Source organism: Trachymyrmex cornetzi, unplaced genomic scaffold (genome assembly GCF_001594075.2).
Source record: "Trachymyrmex cornetzi isolate Tcor2-1 unplaced genomic scaffold, Tcor1.1 scaffold797, whole genome shotgun sequence".
In the NCBI taxonomy this organism is placed as follows: domain Eukaryota; kingdom Metazoa; phylum Arthropoda; class Insecta; order Hymenoptera; family Formicidae; genus Trachymyrmex; species Trachymyrmex cornetzi.
Window position 1 is genome coordinate 223,640 of NW_017300132.1, and position 19,201 is coordinate 242,840.

General features: G+C 30.3%; 1 protein-coding gene across 5 annotated transcripts in view; it reads left to right on the top strand.

Annotated features, from left to right (window-relative positions):
- Positions 1-10,194: 10,194 nt before the first annotated feature.
- The window catches only part of LOC108768464 (glutamate receptor ionotropic, kainate 2), a 141,046-nt gene continuing 132,039 nt past the window's right edge, over positions 10,195-19,201 (top strand). For all 5 annotated transcript variants that reach the window (XM_018518895.1, XM_018518897.1, XM_018518896.1 and 2 more), the window contains exons 1-2: positions 10,195-10,444; positions 16,563-16,765. In XM_018518895.1, coding sequence (XP_018374397.1) covers positions 16,672-16,765 — 94 coding nt within the window. In that variant the 5' untranslated portion in view covers positions 10,195-10,444; positions 16,563-16,671. The remainder of the gene's footprint in view (positions 10,445-16,562; positions 16,766-19,201) is intronic.

A 19,201-nucleotide genomic window follows, 5' to 3' on the forward strand; every position in this document is an offset into this window, starting at 1 on the left:
TATATATATTTATATATATATATATTGCTATCATATTAATTATATATTATTATTTTGGGTTTGAATATAATATAAATTATATATACATAACATTTTTGAAATCTAAATTACTAGAGAATTATATACACAAGTTATCGCATGATAAGTAATGTTTATCTCTCTTTTGTTTGTGCATATGTGAAAAATAATCCGTTTCATTCAAAAAAATTCAAGAAATAGGGGAGATGAAGCTCATTGGCACAAGAGGCATTGCATTCGGTTTATACATTTATAAAGAGAGAAACAATGGAAAAGTTATAAAACATAAAATCTTTATAACATAAAAAAGTACTTTTTCTTTAAGTTTCGTTTAGATCAAACAAATATTACAATAAAAAAGAAATATTTGATTCAAGTGAAAATAAATAGATTTTTAAGCATATATAATTTCGTATTAATATCGTTCAACTTGAGAAAATTAATTTAACATTAGTGTCGTATTGTTAGTCAAAAGAAAAGTTATAATACTTTAGTTATAATACTTTAGTTAAAAGAATGGCATATTACTATACGATATATTATTTTGAGTAATAACAGTAATTTGTTATTCATGGAACTGTTTCTTTTACTGTTACTGTCTATAGTGATTTATTAATGACGTTGCAATTTATTGTAACGTTTACGATAACTAACTAAAAGCTAAGATTGAGAAAATCGTTTTGAAATGCAACTTGTCAACATTACTTACAGCGTTACTTATTAAAAAAAGTAACTCATTATTTGTAACGCGTTGACTCGTTATTTTAACTCGTTATATAAATAATGAATTACTTTTATTCAATAGACAACGCATAGTGGACTAGTTACTTTTCAAAAATGACTTTTCTTTAATCTTAGCTTTCAGTTAAAAATATCATTACCGTCATAAAAAATTGCATGGCATTACCAAATCATTATTATAAAAAGTAACGATAAACGGCGCGTTATTTACTATTTCCTATCCCTGTTAGTAAAATAAAATTTTACGTATGTGGTGGTACATTGGCTCGTTTTAAGAACAATTTTTAAGGAAAGTTTAGTTTGACTTACTATTATATCACATATACCACGCGTGTGAACATTGAGTTACAACTTAATTGGACGAAACGCTTTATGTTTAATATTTTTATATTAAAGCTACAACTAAAATAATTTAAATTTTCTTTTTGTAATAATATTTTGCTATTTGATTATTACAAAATATCATTACAAAACTTTAAAAGATATAATCTTTACCAAGAATACATATATGCAGTCTGTTTTTTTATGTCTATCACATTTTCATTAGTTTAATATAGAATTTATTGTATAGGCAACTTACGTTATTGTGATATCAATTTACACCACTATCAGGGCAAGCTGACTATAATGTAACCTCTGTTAGTATTTTATTTACTGCAAAACAACTATACAATATAGTTAAAATTGTTACTGGCATGAAAATATAGAGAAAAGTTTTTTTATCATATTAGTGTACATTTTATATATTATATATAATTATAATAGTTAAATACTTTAATGTTTAATTTAAAAAAGTTTAATGCCAAAATTGTGAAAACTATGTCAACAAACTTCGATTTACTCTATATATTGTTTTAATAATACATATATACCTTATTAAGCAAATTAATATATAAATATTTCAATTATTTCTCATTGAAACATATTATGAAGTGTTCTTTTCTTAAAAGTTTGATATTAAAATATATACTCACACATAATCAAATTTTATATAAAGTGAAATATTAAATTTTAATAATTTCTTTTAGTTTTTTAATCAATTTTATTTATTTTTAGAAATTTCTATCTAATTTTTTATACACGTTGCGTTGCACCTATTTTTGTCATCATTGCAGTTAAGTACCTGTAATTAATTATTATTTAACAGCTAATTTAACGTTTGGTGGCGATTGTTTTCCATGCCATTGCTATTATTACCATCTGCAATTGTAAGCGATCACCTTTGCCCGGATGTCGGAAACATGGTAATAATTTAAGCAATTTAAAGATAAAGGCGAAATAATACTGAGAGAATAGCTTCCGATACAAAACCACTAATAAATTTTACAGTAGTATCTGAATACATTGTAGGTAACTCCTATATCCGAGCTTCGATAAGATATTTAATGGAAAGACATTGAACTGCTCGGAAATTAGCACAGAATATTGCTAAAATATTATCCAGAATTATTGATGTAACGTTGTGTAGATTAATTTAAGTGAAAGTGACTATAATCGATTATAATCTGATCGAACGTATTTTCCAATTTTCTCTCGATTACTTTTTCATTATTATTTTTGAATAAAAATAACAAATAACGAATAAATTATTCGTCGTTCGCTTAATTCGAATATATTGAATAATCTATTTTATTTATTATTTTTTATTTCTTATGGAAACTTTTGCTCAACACTATATCATATCAAGTATATCATTATCTTACGTAAGCATAATGCAGAATAATAAATATGTATAAAATACTCGATATCTAAATTACTAGAAAATTATATGTATGGGTTATGCATGATAAACAATTTTTATCTTAAATGCACACTCTTTTGTGTGACACGACAAAAAAATATTTAATTGTGCGGAAAATTCAAGAACTTTATTAAATGCTTTTTATATGTACTTCTTGCCTTATTTTTGAGCAAACTAAATAAATATGAGAAAAATTAGAACTATCGTTCGTTGAAGGATGTTATATACGAAGTTTTTAAAGTTTTATGTTTAAATATTTTGGCACATAATCAAATTTTATATAAAGATACTATTAAATTTTTATGTTTTTAAAAAATTTTTTCGGTAACTTTTTTCCCATAAATTTTGATCCAATTTTAATTCTGAGGAAATGCTACTAATTAATGCAATATAATACAAGATTTTCCACAATTTAAAAAATAATTAGATCTAGCTTTATACTTTACACACACAAATAATAATCTAATTAATAATCTAATTATTAATTTGAAAGAAAAAGAAAGAAGAAATACATTATTAAATTCAATTTTAGAATGAAATGGATATGTTATTTAATAAAACTTTCTTCATACAATTATTATTTTACTTTTTTCTATATACGTCATTTCAGCAATCACAGTTTCTTGTGATATTTCCTACATATTTTTTCTAAAGATATAGCGTGTGATTCATCGTTCTTTTCTTTTTGTAAAAGTTGTATTTATATGGACCACCTATTAACCATGCATAGCTCAGTGATCTCTCTATTTACACATTAAAGTTACGTATCATAGCAGTCTAAGGTTAAACAGTTTGCATTGCGCTTATTTTTGTCATTATCGCGGCTAACTACCTGTATTTAACTGTAATTAGCGCTTATCGTTTGATGATGTCTATTTTATGTGATCACCGCTATTATTATCGCCATTAGTTGTAGATAATCACCTTGCTTGGATATCACCCAAGTAACACAGCAGCGCTTGCAAAGCGAATATATTAGCTTTTTTTAGCGCTTTGTTAATGCTTTGTGAGTGCTATATACTTAGGCAGGCTCAAAATATGATAATAATTTAAGCCAATTTAAAGGTGCAGATGAAAAAATATTAAAGACGTAGTTTTCATTACGAAACTACCAATAAATTGTATAGCGATTTTCAGGATACATTGCAGATAATTTCTGCATCCAATAAAGTGTTTAATGAAAAGTTATTGAACTACCTGGAAATTAACATAGAATATTATTTAGAACTAATATTATGAGCCAGAATTATTAGGTGTTAAACTTAATTCCTGCCGTTTTTCGTCTCCAAAATTGATTTGTTTCGAAGGGAAGATGAATGAATACCTTAATCAAAGTAATTTCCTCCATTTTCTACTTTATTACTAATTAATAATACTTTATTAATAATACTTTGATTAAGGTATTTCCCAAATCAATTTTAGAATCGAAAAACGGCAGGAATTAAGTTTAACACTTAATATTAATGCAACGCGTGGTGTAAACTAATTTAATGGACAGCACAGTCATGAATGATCGATTCTGATTCTATCAAAATGAAAAGGATAAAAATATTCTTATAGTCTAGATTTAAAGGATAAATTATAGATATAACAATCTTTTTGAGAAACTTTTGTAATCAACGCGGATGTAGATTTCATTTCTGCTTTTACTATGATAAATTGGACATTATTTACACAGCTCACGATCTATGGTTTGTATATAGTTTGTATCGCATACATATGAACGCAACATTGCATATCGACATATATTTTATTTAAGTAATTATATAAGTTAATAATAAAATTTTATTATATATGTATGTAGAAAAAAATACATTTTAAAATGATACTATGCTGATTAATCTTTTATTTTAGTTTCATAATTAGTCCACCTAGTATCTAGTAAAGTTATACTCCTAAATATGTTTTAATCTATGTATGTATGTGCGCGCGCGTGTATGCGTATGTAAGAGCACAAAAATATTTTATAATTAGTGCACAACCGCTTATTTTAATACTTATCTATAAAAGCATTAAAATGTTATCTGTAATAGTATTAAATAGTATCTAGTATAGTGCCTGTGTATTAAAATATAAAAATATTATAATACCCATAAAAATATTAAAATGAAAAGTGTAGCGAGAATAAAATTATATATATATATGACGCAAAAAGTAACGTTTTATTATAATTAATTAGGTTTAGAGTCCAAGTTAAAATGAGGTTTCCAATAATATTTCATTAATGCGTAATCTGTTCTACTTTTATATTTTGCATATTTGGTCTTGAAGGCACACCTGGGTGTGTAATTTTTCCAGACTTTATTTCTGTAAAAAAGTAAATCAGCTTTAATAATTAGTAGCGATCGTGGCGTAGAGAGTTGAATAGTTGCAGCTCTGTGTACCAAAAATCTAAATTCAAATTCATCCAGAGCACACATCAGATTTTATTTCATCATTACCTCTTGGAAGGCAACGACGAACCACTGAGAATATCTTTGTCATAATAATCTCTTCTGATAGGCCGTTCGGATCTAGCATTAAAAACTCATATATCAGTGGATATATGTAGAAGAAGCCACCACCACGTCTTTGACAAAAGACGACGGTCCGAGAAGGAAAATAATTAGTACATCTCTTATTCTAAACATTTATATATTTATTTGGTATCCAAATACGAACAAAACTGCATTATTTTCTGCCATTCGTTTAATTATAGCTCTCCTAACTAAAACTTCCTTTGGAATTGCAACAGATTCAGCCAGCAGTATTATTATTAAAATACAACTTGAAAAGATTGACAGAGATCGTTATGTTTCCTAAGTATGTATATTCAATTTGGAATCCATTTAAAGAGATTCTTTTCCTTTTTCTCTGATCTTCTAATGCAAACCGATAATCACAAAAGGTAGAGCAAAATTATAATAAATATATTAATATATGTTAAACGTTTTTACAAATAATATCTGTATATATTTATATAATTTATATTTGAAAGACTACTGACTTAGAAATACAAACGAAAATATTGACTGTTGTATATTACCTTTTTGCAAAAATTACGTATACTATTGCTATCATACTAATTATATCGTTATCTTATTTGAGCACAGTAAATATCTGAATGTATTATTCGATATCTAAATTACTAGAAAATTATATTATTTGCGACCAAGCAGACATCTATTTGTTGTTATTCTCTGCATATTAGGAATAAAGAGAAAATCGATTATACCGACGACGCCAGACGAGTCATTCTTTGGAATAATAGCGATTCGTGCGAGTCATTTTGGATAGCAAATGCGCCTGTGTATTTCTCCCGAATATTATTATAAAACGTAATATAATAAATCCAAACCGTTATGTTTTTTAAATGGAGGTTTTATTATGCTTGAGATCAAGAGATGCACAGTTTATATATTTATTACGTCTATAGATGGATGTAACAATATACATATATGTACATATATGAATTAGCACAATAATAATCATAAGCAAATTTTATCTTAAGTTATATATTCTTCTATGTGCACATGCGAATGAAATGAATGTATAATTTACAAAAAAAATCAAAACTATTATATATATATATACACATGATTTAAAAATAATATTCTATTAAAAAATAAATTAATATTAGAATTACTTTTTATTAAAACATTATGAAATTATTAAAAATTGTACTTAAATATTTTGAAGACAATTAAATTTTAAAAGTATTATTAAGTTTTATTATTTTAACAATTTAAAATTAATAAACTTTTTTAGTTTTCTCATTAATTTTATTAATTTTTTTAGATATACTTAAAGTAGATACGACATAAATTTTTTTAAACTTTAATTGGCTATGCACGTATATAATGTATACTAGCAATACAATAGCATTATGATCGTTCATTCATATATACAATGACATCATTATGTCTTACGACGATAAATCTATAGGTGTTGGATTTCGTCCAAAAGTCTTCTAATGTAAAAGCTCGGTGGAATCGCGCGACATTCCACAAGACGTTTCTGTTCGACAATTTCTCGCGGTTTTTCTTTTCGTGGGATCGATGTCACACCCATTCTTTTCGTTTCCTTTTCTACGTGGAAAAGTAAATTCTGAAAATTAAATCGTAGAAAATTCATTCTTCATTCATTCCACTTTAAAATTTAGGGTTGACTTTAATAAAACAACTTTTTAATAGAATATACAAACATATGTACATACGCAGTAGACTGAAACTTTAAATTTTATGAAATCAAGTTCAAACATTTACATAATATTATATATTTTTTCAATAAATTACAGTTGTGCGTCATGTTATATCAATAGTACAGTCGTCTGAATAGAAAAGTTCCTCAACAAAGCGAGATTCGTACATCTGCAAATGTAAAAGTTCCTTGGACCTCAGAATTTGCAGACTAGTATTAAGCATTGCAAAAGTAGAAAATCCTGAAAATGGAAGTTCTCAACTCATGAATGTAGATGATAAATGTATATACATATTTTAAATACGAACGCATATTCTAAAACTGTTATTTTTACAGACATTTTTATAAAATTTTTAACTTTATGTGAAAGACATTGATGTTTTTCTCGTTATTTCCCGACGTTTTCCTGCAAATGTATAACAGTAAAGTAAAATTCTTGCAATGTCTATGCACATATAAGAAGAAGTTGAGAGACGGCCGTCATGTCTGATGATAATAAATTCCTCTCTGCTATTCTCCACGCGTCTGGCGGGTCACGGGCGTTTTTCACTGTCGGTGCATTTGACCGCATTCAAAGTTCTCCATAGCGTTCAGAGAGGAGTGCAATTCTCCGCCTCGTGCTGTCGATGCGAGTGCACCGAGGAATTATTTCTCCGGAATAAGGGTGGGTTTCCTGCTCGGGGCTCGATGCCATTAGTAATGGTTTTAATTTGTGCGGCTGAAACTTCACCCTCCGCCGGCCTCCGATCAGCGCGGAATCGATGACGAACGAGTTAGGAACGACCGCCGTGTCGCCTCGGAAATGGATTCTCCGGGGAAAATAGTAGTACCGGATCGGATCGTTCTCACAAAAGTTGCACGGAAATCGAAGAAAATTTTGTGTTGTTTCTGCGGTATGATTGTGGGTTCATTCGGACGCGAATAATTATTCGATCCATGCTCTAGGTATAGGTACGTATTTTATTTCAGATACTATTACGTAATTGCAACGTTAAAAAGCGCTATATTAAAATAGTTCTTTGCATACTTGAGAAAAAATGCTTACAATTAGGAGTCCTCTTTTTTGCGTTGTATATTTTTTAAATTATTTATTATTTTATATATAATATACGATATACCTTCTGAATGAGTCTTACAAAATATGCATTCTAAATCATTAATACACGCCAAATCTATATCGCAATTGAAAAAGAAAGTACATTCTCCTTCAATATCTATGTATATGTTTCAATAACGTCGCCAAAAATGTTTTATTTCCACAGATGCATCCTCCTTTCTAGGATACGCAATAGTGTCTCACTCATCAAAGGAAGGACTTGATGAAAAATATACTTGGCGCGAGATACTACAGCGTCTCCTGATACAGCAGAAATGTATCATAAAAAAAACTAAAAAAAAAAAAACATAATATTAGCAACATCGAGTATACTGCCATCCTCCGGATGCGTAAGCAACTATTGCGCCATGTTCGACTGCAACTCCAGCCAAACCACTTGGAAACTCGACTTCAATCCATCATGGGGTTCATGTCTTGGCTAACTCGTACTCTTAAAAATTGTAATAGACGTTCTTCTAAAACAGTTTTAATTGATTTTACTTGATATTCTTTTGAATATATCTTAAATGCAAAAATGAGCTTCCGTATTTTTACGTTATTTCGATAAATTCTTTGATATTTTAAGAATACAATGATAAAAATGACTATAAATTAACATAACTATATTTTTTTAAATTTTATTTCCATCATATTTGTTATTATATTTTAGTTTAAACAACATTAGCTTTTGCATAATCCTTGTATGAGAACAAGTAGCTTATCGTTCAGCGTTGTGCGTTGCGTTCGTAAAAGTTGTTATCGCTAATGTTTCAACTTTCCAAAATCACCATTTATATGTGAAAGAAATGGAGTACACGTCTGGGAACATGAAATTTATAATGAAAAGAAGTTTATGAAGCGGTGCAGAGCAACGATCCCTGCGTTCGTCGCCAGCAAAATTGCCATAAAAGTCTTTTAAGTTTACGGCGCGTGTAGTCGTGCATGAGAAGCATGAAAGACCTACTAAAACAGGTAGTAGCTGGTAGAACTTAATATGGCGGCCTCCAACCCCTTTATTCTACCCTATGATGCAACTTCGCGTTTTGTAACTTTTTTCCAAGCGATGAAAGTAAAGCGTCAAAATAAGATGTTTCATCTAAGTTTATTATAAATTTTCGTATTTTTATTATAAATACGAAAATCTCTTTACTCAATAAAATTTATACATTATATTGAGAAATATATAAAGCAGTGCATATAAAAATCGTTGCATTGATTATTAGAGTCTTTTAAATCGAAAGTTAATGTTTGGTTATATTTTTTATTATTGTGTAGAATTTATCTCGACAATATACTCTTTGGAAGTTTTAAAGTTTCAGTGTTGAAATTCTTGTACCAAAAAGTCGCAGCAAGAAAAGAAAGAATGGTTCAGTTATTGCCGTGTGCTATTTTTTATTCAGAAATAACGAAAATATTAGTTATTAATTTTATATTAAAAGTGCTTGTATAGTACTAATCATGATGCGTTTAAAAAAAATAAAATGAATTAAATATTATAATAAATATATAACAACAATAAATTCAGAAGAATATGACATGATTTTTTGTTAGATTGCACGCGATCTAGTAAATTATTACTAAAAATTTTGCGTCTTGTATGGTGTATTCTAGTAATTTATTAAATTGCATGTAATTACGAAAAATCGTATCGTATGCTCTGATTTTGTTGTTATTATATATTTATTACAACATTTAATTAGGTTTTTTATCTCTTGTATTTTATTTTTTTTATGGTAATCAAGCACATCGTGTTTGATTGTGCTGTAACGCTTTTAATCACGTCGTATTTTTAGTTTTATTATTAAATACATATTTAATAATGCAATCAAGGCTGTGTATATTCATTACAATATTTAATTTGCATTCTTTCCTATCTGTAATTGTATTTCATTTCTTTTAATCAAGTATATCGCGATTGGTGCTCTAAATACACTATTAAAGTATTAATATCTTTACGTTATTTCCGAATTATTATAATAGCACAGCAATAACTAAATCGTTCTTCCTTTCTTAATGTGACTTTTTTATGCGACTATATTACTGCACTAAAACTTCAAAAGACTTCCAAAGAATTTATAGTCGAGAAAAACTGCAGGAAAATTTGCATCGTGTGTGCCTCTGGCTTAACGTTCGAAACGGCATCTCGTCGACTCGTTACTTCGAAATGGCATCGCATTTAAAAGCGCCTTACTTCAAAACGGAGCATCGGCATTTCTCCGTAAAACTCGTTGCTCCATAAAGGTAGCAAAGCGCGCGCTAATCGTTCTCACATGGTCTGTTCGTACGAGCACGTGGGCCAGCGCGAGCGTGATTGGCCGGCGAGCACGTGGCCGCTCGGCGAGAATCGGAGCTCGGGAATGTTCGGCCAACGTCGCGAGTCGACGACCGAACGGCTGAGCGGCAGTCGCGCGCCGGCCTCTGTCACGGTAGGATGTGTATGTTTATGTTTCCGCGATGATAACGGTCCGCACACTACATACGGAGGTTATGTTTACGCGCGTCGCGAGGACCACGCACGTCTTTGCACGCCGGTATTCTTAAAAGTCAACGTCTTCGAATGTCTCCGCGCCCCTCGAGACGTCGTCCCAACGATTCTCCAAGCGTCCCGTGAGGTTTTCCCCACTGCCGAAAGTTGCCGGACGTAAACGACTGCCGCGATGCAAAACGCAGTAAGTAGGCGCCATTTTAATTACTTGACCGCTTAAAGATGAGAATAGAAAACTTTTTAAAAGCTCAAGTAAGTAGTAAACGTGAGAAGTGCGGATTAATTTGTATTTTTAATGCGATCCGGGCGGAGCAAATGCAGTTAGTGAGTTCATGCATTACTTTTATGCGATTTTATGGATACTTCGAATTAACCTTAGAGTTAAAAATTGATTAAGTAATCCCGATGCGGGATTGAAAGGACAAAATTGATCGCAAGAAATTAGATATTAAATTGGTAAGCAAATTTACGTGTTTATCATGAAATTGGATTGAATCTTTCAATTTTTTGACAATTTTAATCGAAACATTACATATTAAAATTTCGACTACATTTTTTTAAATTTAATATTTTTGAGTTTTTTAAATTGAAATTAATTTTACAAGAAGCAGTGTTATATCTACTTATTTTTAATTTTTTAATTCAGAAATATTTTCAAATTTATAGAAACGTTTCAAAAGATAAATTTCGGCAATAGTCATTCTCAGTGTAAAATCTAGTTTATCCAATCCATTTAAGTCATTGCAAAAACAACGCTACTCTTTGTCTTTTTTCTAATCTTCTGCGACATTTTCGGGGATGTGATTGGTGAAAACAATATACATAACTCATTTATTCCAATTTGGTAAGCGAGTTCCGTGCCACGACGCGATCCTACTCGGTTCGTTAGCAAAATCGATAGCTTTCGAACCGAAACGAATTGTTCTGATAATTTGGAGTTCACTGTCTGCGATGTGACTTGTCAACCGAGCAATAATTTCCTTTTGTTTTCCTTTTTTGCAACTTGTATCGAAATACTATTACATGATAAAATATTTTAATTTATTACACCTTTTTACGTAAATTGTCGCTATTGATTGACGAATATGCCCAATTACGTCGCCATTAAACGATATTAATATAAAATGGATATTGATTATTTTGGATAAATTGACACGACAAACCAGGAATTTATTTGAAAGTTATATTTGCTTATATTGCTCATAACAGTACGCTGTGGTGACAAAATACTGCAGTTGCGCTAAAAATGATCGATTTTTACGATTTCAATGACATTGATTATTTTGTATATTTTTTAGATCATTCGGCTCTATCGTCATTAATTGCAAATAACATAATGCGTCCCATTCTCTATATAACCCAATTTATTATGTATTCTTTATAATAATTTATTTTATTATATATAATATATATATAAATCGTAAGAGCCAATTGAAAATTAGAGCTACAAAGGTACGACTGAATCAGTATGATAAAATAGATGCACGTTTCATATTAGATTAAAATAACGCATTTCCGATTGCTTTAATTAGATTTCATACGTATTAAATTATACGTATTGAATTATTTAGTAATAATTATTCAGTCCAGGATTTAATAAATTAAAGTTCTATTTGAACATCGTTATAGAAATTAATGATGAGCGGAATAAGAGCGAAGCATATTATTAATTTTTTAAATTTTAATACAAATGAAATCGTGCGTATTCTTTTATGCATAATTTCGATTCTATCGTCGCGATTAACCACATAAGTTTAATCATTTCTTCCATATGCGAATTGTTTAACATGTATAGTATTGGAAAGTAAAATATGGAAACAATAATACATTGCGTACACTACTAACAATAAATATCGCGGGAATATTATACTATATTTATTATAATTCATGATAACGATGGGTTAGTATTACTTCGTATATTATGTCGTGTATTATGTTCATGGCATAATTGCAGCCTCATTATGCAAGTAAATGTTGTTTATTAAGAATGATATCGATAAGTAAGGCAATATAATCAATCCATTTGTACAATTCACCTACGTTAAGTATCTCAATGGAGTGTGGCTTAGTTATATAATTAATATTGTGGATATATTTAAGTTAAAAGTTAAAGAGAATGTTATAGTTTGTCTATAGATAAATCACTTAATATTAATTGGTAATTAGTCTATTTAATTAATTTTACTTTGGATAAAGAAGAATCTTATTTCGTAATAATTTATATTTTTGAAAGACGAATTAAAAATTTTAATGAATGGTGAATTACTTTAAATTGCTAACATTTATACATTTAATATTAATTGTTCTTATCTCTATTCCGATAAGTAAACGTATCTATTTTTTACGACATTCGTATAAACGAATGGATTAAAGTGGAGTGTACTTTTGTACCAGCTTTGCCCTCTCGTTGATAGTAGTACGGATGATTAAATTTTATTGCATCGCGCCACGAAATGATCATACGAAGTTACGATATCGATATCCGAAACATTAAACGCCACAGGAAATCGAAGAAAAGGGTGCGATAGAACAGACAAATCGAGAAAAAGGAAAGAGGAACATAGGATGCACTTTACTTGAGTTCTCGTTGTACTATATAGGCGAGATCGCGTTGCTATAAAATCTGAAGAATTACATGTGAATTTACTAAATTTTCGAGCGATTTACTAAATTGGAAATCCTTTTTTACGTAACTTCCTTGATTAATATGTGTAGATAATATTCTATCTTTTTTTTTCAAATGTATCGAGAAAAAAGATTTTATGTAAAAATTTTATATCAGTGACGATTTTATATCGGTTGTTCAATCACAAATCTTCTGTAAAACTTACCTGCATGTTCGCAAAACTGCATTCTGCTGACAAGGTATGCGAAATATTTCAATTAGAGATCCGACGAACGTTGACGATGCTCACCTATTGCTCGGTCAGATCGAAAATCGATTGATCTAAATTCGTCGTAAAATGCCACGAAGAAATGATTAAAGAGGGGAAAAAAAACGAGATACGACGCCCCTTAGTAAGCGATTTCTCTCGTATATAATCCACATATCGGAGGTGACGGAGATGATGGTGTTAACGAGAATTCTGGGACCAGCATAAGCCGCTTTCCTTCTATTTTCTTCCTGAGTGGGCGGGATACGATATCGCGAAGATGTTTTAGGACGACCGTAAATCACCAAAGATGGCGGACGGCTACAGGAGAAAAGGGAGTAGAAAGAAATATATATATTTAAAGCACTGCCTTTCTCTCCCTCCCCCTCTTTTTTTCCTTCCTTCTCTCTCTCTCTCTCTCTGCGTTGTTCTACTCTTCACGAACTCTTCACCTTCTTCTCATCACCTTCATTTTCATCCTATTTGCGCGCACACTTGCATGCCGCTTTTTCTTCTATGCCATTAAGGCGTTTCTATAGCCGCGACGAATTATCGTCGAATAAAGCGGCGCGATTAAGGCAACCTGGATGCGACGTAGAGCGAATCTTTCTAAATTCCCGGAAGATTTTGGCTTAACAACCTTCTCATTCTTCCCTCAAAGGAGTCTTCTACGAGACGACGGAACTGAGGACTTGATATATTTTCACTCCAGATGTTCGCGGTCTTTCACCTCTTCCGACGTGCTAATTGCGAGATTACAAATAGTATGTCACCTTGCGAGGAAAGTGAATTAATTACCTCAGCCAATCACGATAACGTTTCTCTTACTTTGAATTCGTTATGCGTGTATTCTAACGTAAAAGAAATTTTTTCACGATTTTATCTTCTTTCAAACGTATAAACTTTGAGTAACTTAATAATTGGAAATGTTAATAAGACAGAAATATCTCAGGAAATAAAAATTTTTTTTAATCAGTAATAATTTTAAATTAATTACATCTTAAAAATGGTATCTTCAATGTTCTTGCTCTCTTCAACTAGTAAAAAAAAAGTTATCTTTCGCAACATATAGTTATATTTCTAATGAGATTTATTGTTAGCCTTAGGATGTTTTTTCTTCTACGACTAAATAAAAGATTCACAATTACTCGGGTCGGATTTCCACATTGGAAGATGGAAGAAATACGTCCACCTTCTCATAATAAAGCCGAATGAAAGAATTACTGTATGAGAATATCTGTGAGGAATTCGTGAGGAAGTCGCCAGACAGTCTGCGGATTTCCTCGCAGACGAATGCGCGACATTGCGAATTGAATATCGTGCCATTGTTTCTTCTAATACCACTGCGACGACAGCAATGTCTACGAAGGAAGCCGTGCGAGAAGTTTCACAAACTGTTCCTTGTTTCGCAAAGAAATCATGACATTGAATTAAAATCAAATAATACCGGTGGTCTCTGCCAGCGAGCGTACAGCCGGTGACAAAACACCGCGGTTATTTCGTAATTTTATTGATTCACGAGACAGCATCGGCAAGCAAGAAACGCGTTGAGTAAGAAGAGAAATGCAAAGTTTGTCAAGTAAATCGTTCGGTTTTGTTTGCTCGTAAAGATGATGCATAGATGATGAAATGGAAATGGAGACAGTTAATTTCGTTGACCTAAACTGAAAATTTGACGAAACGAGTCTAAGAAAGTTTAGTTGCTTGGCTATGATAAAAAATAAATGTATTGCAACGTTATAGTAACGTTATAGATATAATACCTTTAAATTTTCTTTTATATAATAATATGTATGCATTGTATTGATTTAATGAAACATGAAAGCATTGAACGCACGTTACATTCAAAGTAGAATAAATGCATTATGTGATTTTGTGTTTTCACCGCTTGTACATTTTGACTATAAAATTTTATAAATGATTCTCGCATTTCATGTTGCATCCATACGTTGTAATATGATGTTCACTTTTATAGGATGTTCACACAAAATATTAAATATAAACCATTATTTCAGATTATTCTCTAAACAATTATAAATTTATATTATTGTATAAATGAAGAGAAGATTTCAATACTTAAAAAATTTAATTCATAATATTTAATTCCTTTAAATATATTTGTGGTCGAATGATTTGTGATGAATATTAGTTGCATTAATATTAGTTTCGAACTAGAATATGATATGAAATTATCGTATAAAAATTAATTAGTACAAATTATCGTTTATATATATAACTTATATATATGATCTGATTTATTATATAAATTCCTTGAAATAATGCAAATGCTACCAGTACATTTTCTCACTAGTCTTCCTTGTCTAAAATGTTGGGTCGCACGTATCACGTTTGCTAGAAACGTGAAGTTACACGAGTAGACATCTGCCCTCTAACCCTTTGGCCGAGCGCCACTGAAATTTAGAACGTAAAGTATGAGTGACGATAAGTTTTCCGCGTTATGTCACAGGAATTCATGAACGATACTCTGCGTATAGGCGATGTACATATTTCTCAGCAAGAATCGTTTGCTTAGTTGAAATATCACCTAGAAACATCTCGAGCAAGAAATACCTGTCGGCGAATCGAACGTTTCAAACATCGTTCATGGCAAAACGGGAAATTTTTGTTTGCTGGCAAAATGCTTGTGGAAATCTTTTTTTTTCTTTGTTGAAAAATGTATTCCGCATTTGTAGTAGGATATGCCCGGCCCTTGAATTTTACGCGCAGTAAAGGGCAACATTGTGGATACATTCTATCTCCAGCCTGTTTCAACGCGAACTTTTAATTAACGTACCAGTAAAAAATTCTTTTTTCTTTAAACAGAAACTGACTAAACTGTAATAGGTACAAAACTCTCCTGTATTTGCGCACACAGTTCAGATTTATTTTAAAGATATATTATAAAGATATATTATAAAGATTATAATATATATAATTGAATAATACATATTAAAAGATTATAATTAAAATTATTTTAGGAAATTTAGTCATAATATTAATTTCGATTGCAGTGATTGCAGTAGCGGTACATTTTACGTCTATTTGAATAATAAACATGTAGTAGCAATGGGACCATCAGTTCCTATGTATTTGAAAATCAAAGAGCCATCTAAATCTAAGGGCGGTATTTATAATCAGATTTTTAGAATCGTTTTGAATATAATATTAAAACGTCATGAATCAATCAGAGAACTATATTAGCATCTTAAGACGTTACCTAACACGGTTACCTAACACGGTTTTAAAATAAGAACCGGTTTAAATAGATTATCGGTCTAAAGAGTTCCTCTGCACTAGAACTCCCGCTAGGATTACGAAATTTTTTCATATATATTAAATGCGCAATTGATTACAAGTCGTTCTTTCACGGAGCCACACGACACATCTTATATAATAAATATAAATAATATTCACATTTTTTATGTATAGGTGAACGTGTGCGTAGAAACGTCAAACCCTATCCACCACATAATTTGTGCGGTAGTGTTTGTGTGAGGGGCCACCGAGAGGCCGCTGCGGAGGGCTTCCGAGATGAGCTATGAATCTGGGCTGCCTGGTAGCCTCTATCTTTGTTCTTCAGCTGCTTCAGCTGCCATCGGTGCTCGACGCGCTGCCTTCGGTCGTCAAAATTGGTGAGTTTGCATCTCGACAACTGTTTACTTTGCAGGATAGTTTTATTTTGAAGTACTCTTCGCACGATGCTCTCTCTTAACGCGACGACTCAATAAAATAATAAAAATACGGTTTCCTCTGAAACTGATGTTTTTTTATGGTATTTACTTTTAAACAAACTGAAAACAAAAATGGATGATCTCGTCTAACATAAACATGTTCATGTAAATTCATCGCACGTTGATTTTACGTGGATATATATGTGATAAAATAAAACACTAATATTTTTATACAATAATATCACAAATACAGTCGTTGAATGATTAATCAGTCCGCGTATATTGAAAAATATACGCCGATAAAGCTGAATTTTAATTTCACGTTAAAAAATGACGCTAAATTTTAAATTTAAATTATCCCAAATACAGATACGTGATTTCCTTTGGTAATTACGAAAAGAACAAAATGTTTTGTTCACGCCTTTCGATCGCATCTTGAATTGCGATCGAAAATTATTCGTTCATCGTTTGCATCGATCTGATATTATCATAATTGAAATATTATTTCTTACTCTTTTTACGATTCAATCTGGAGTTTATACCAAGCGAGGAAAAGTTTGTCATCAAACACGGGTCGGACTAGACGCGTGGGTTGATGTCTTTTCCTAACTATCCGAAGCTGAACTTGTCCTTTTCCCCTGCAAGTTGCTTTCCCGAAAACTTTGACTAAGAGCCGCTTCTCAAATCAAACTTTTCTAGAAGTTACCCTCTCTCTCTCTCTTTCTCTCTCTTAAGCTACGTTTGTCGGCAATGTCTCCAGCAATAATTATTGTACTCAAGATACATGTGGATCTTGAAATTCACTCTTAGCTCCAGTGATTTCTACTTTGTTTGCGCTTCTTCTTCTTTCTTTATTTTTTGTCCCGTCCTTTTCTTTTCAACCATAAAGACACTTCTATCTATATTGTTCATTTTGAAAAAAAAGTCGTGCATCGTATATAGAAAGAATTATATTTGACATGTTTATAATATAATATATACATTTTACAACGTACTTTATAATATATTTTATAATATAGAAGAGTTACACACATTAGATATACATAATAAAATATAATTATTGTTTTAAAGTATCGTCAATAATTCTTTTTATAGTATTACAATAAATTTAATGTATCTTGCATATTAATTTACACATATAAATCTAAATCCATCAAAAATTTTACATGTTATATATAAATTTCTATAAAAAAGAATATTTATAAATAGTTCAAATATTGAACTATATTTATTTCAAATAGAATCTCTGAGAGTGCATGATTTCTCTTTTGGCATATCATTATGTTATCGCGTTTATAGATAATTTACGAAATTCAATCATGCAACATAATATTGGATGTAGTAAGTGGCACTACTGGTGGCTTTCTTGTAACCAGCGTTAATACAGATACGTCAGCTACTTAGTACATCAGATTACAGGTTTATAATGCTCGAACATCCGTTATCGTGTTACTAATGAGAGTCCGTTGAGTTACTCGATGGCCCTCTTGAACTACTAGTATTTGACTTATAATATTTTCGTTTAATATTTCCTATTAGATATAAAATACATGAATCAAAATTCTGACGAAACATATACACACATACACAATATTAAAATTTAATTATTTATTTTATTAGTTATGTGAAATGGTGATCTTAATTTGTATATTTTATTTATTGCCTTAATATATACTGTTAAAAATTTTGTACCGTTTTAACAACAGAAAAATATGGAAATTTGATATTTAAATTATAGAAATATTATTTAACAAGCTAATATAACTTGCCTAATTAGATTTTCTGAAAAATGATATGATAATTATGCATTTAATAATTAATAACCATTTGAAATAATATTTACATAATAATATACATTATACATAGCAATATTACAGAGCATTTAATTAATTTTATTCAAAATTATTAACTTTTATATAATTATTTAATTCTGTTTAAAATACGTTTCAAGAGAAAATGAGAAAATACCTGATATATAGTAAAAAGAAATTGACAATCTATATGTATATGTATGATATTGATATACCATTTCCTAAACGATGTAGACATATTGCTGCGAAATAATTGCTAGATTTCTGGCCTAATCCCTACGGATAGCGAACAGTAATGAATTTCGTGTATTTAGTACAGTTAATTAATGCGTCTGGTATAAGTGGTCGCACCCGGGCAATTAAATTTACTGTTAAATATGGATGTACGGTGCAAATTATTGATATCATTGTACGAACTGTACATGCATGAGATTAAAAATATATCGCAATGAAAAAATCATAATTACTATGGCTGTTTAATAGAAAAAATAATATTGCTTTAAATAAATAAATGACATATTTACTGTACTGATTACATTTTACTCGTTGATTTTACAGCTTTATAGTGGCAAATAAGTTGTCGAAA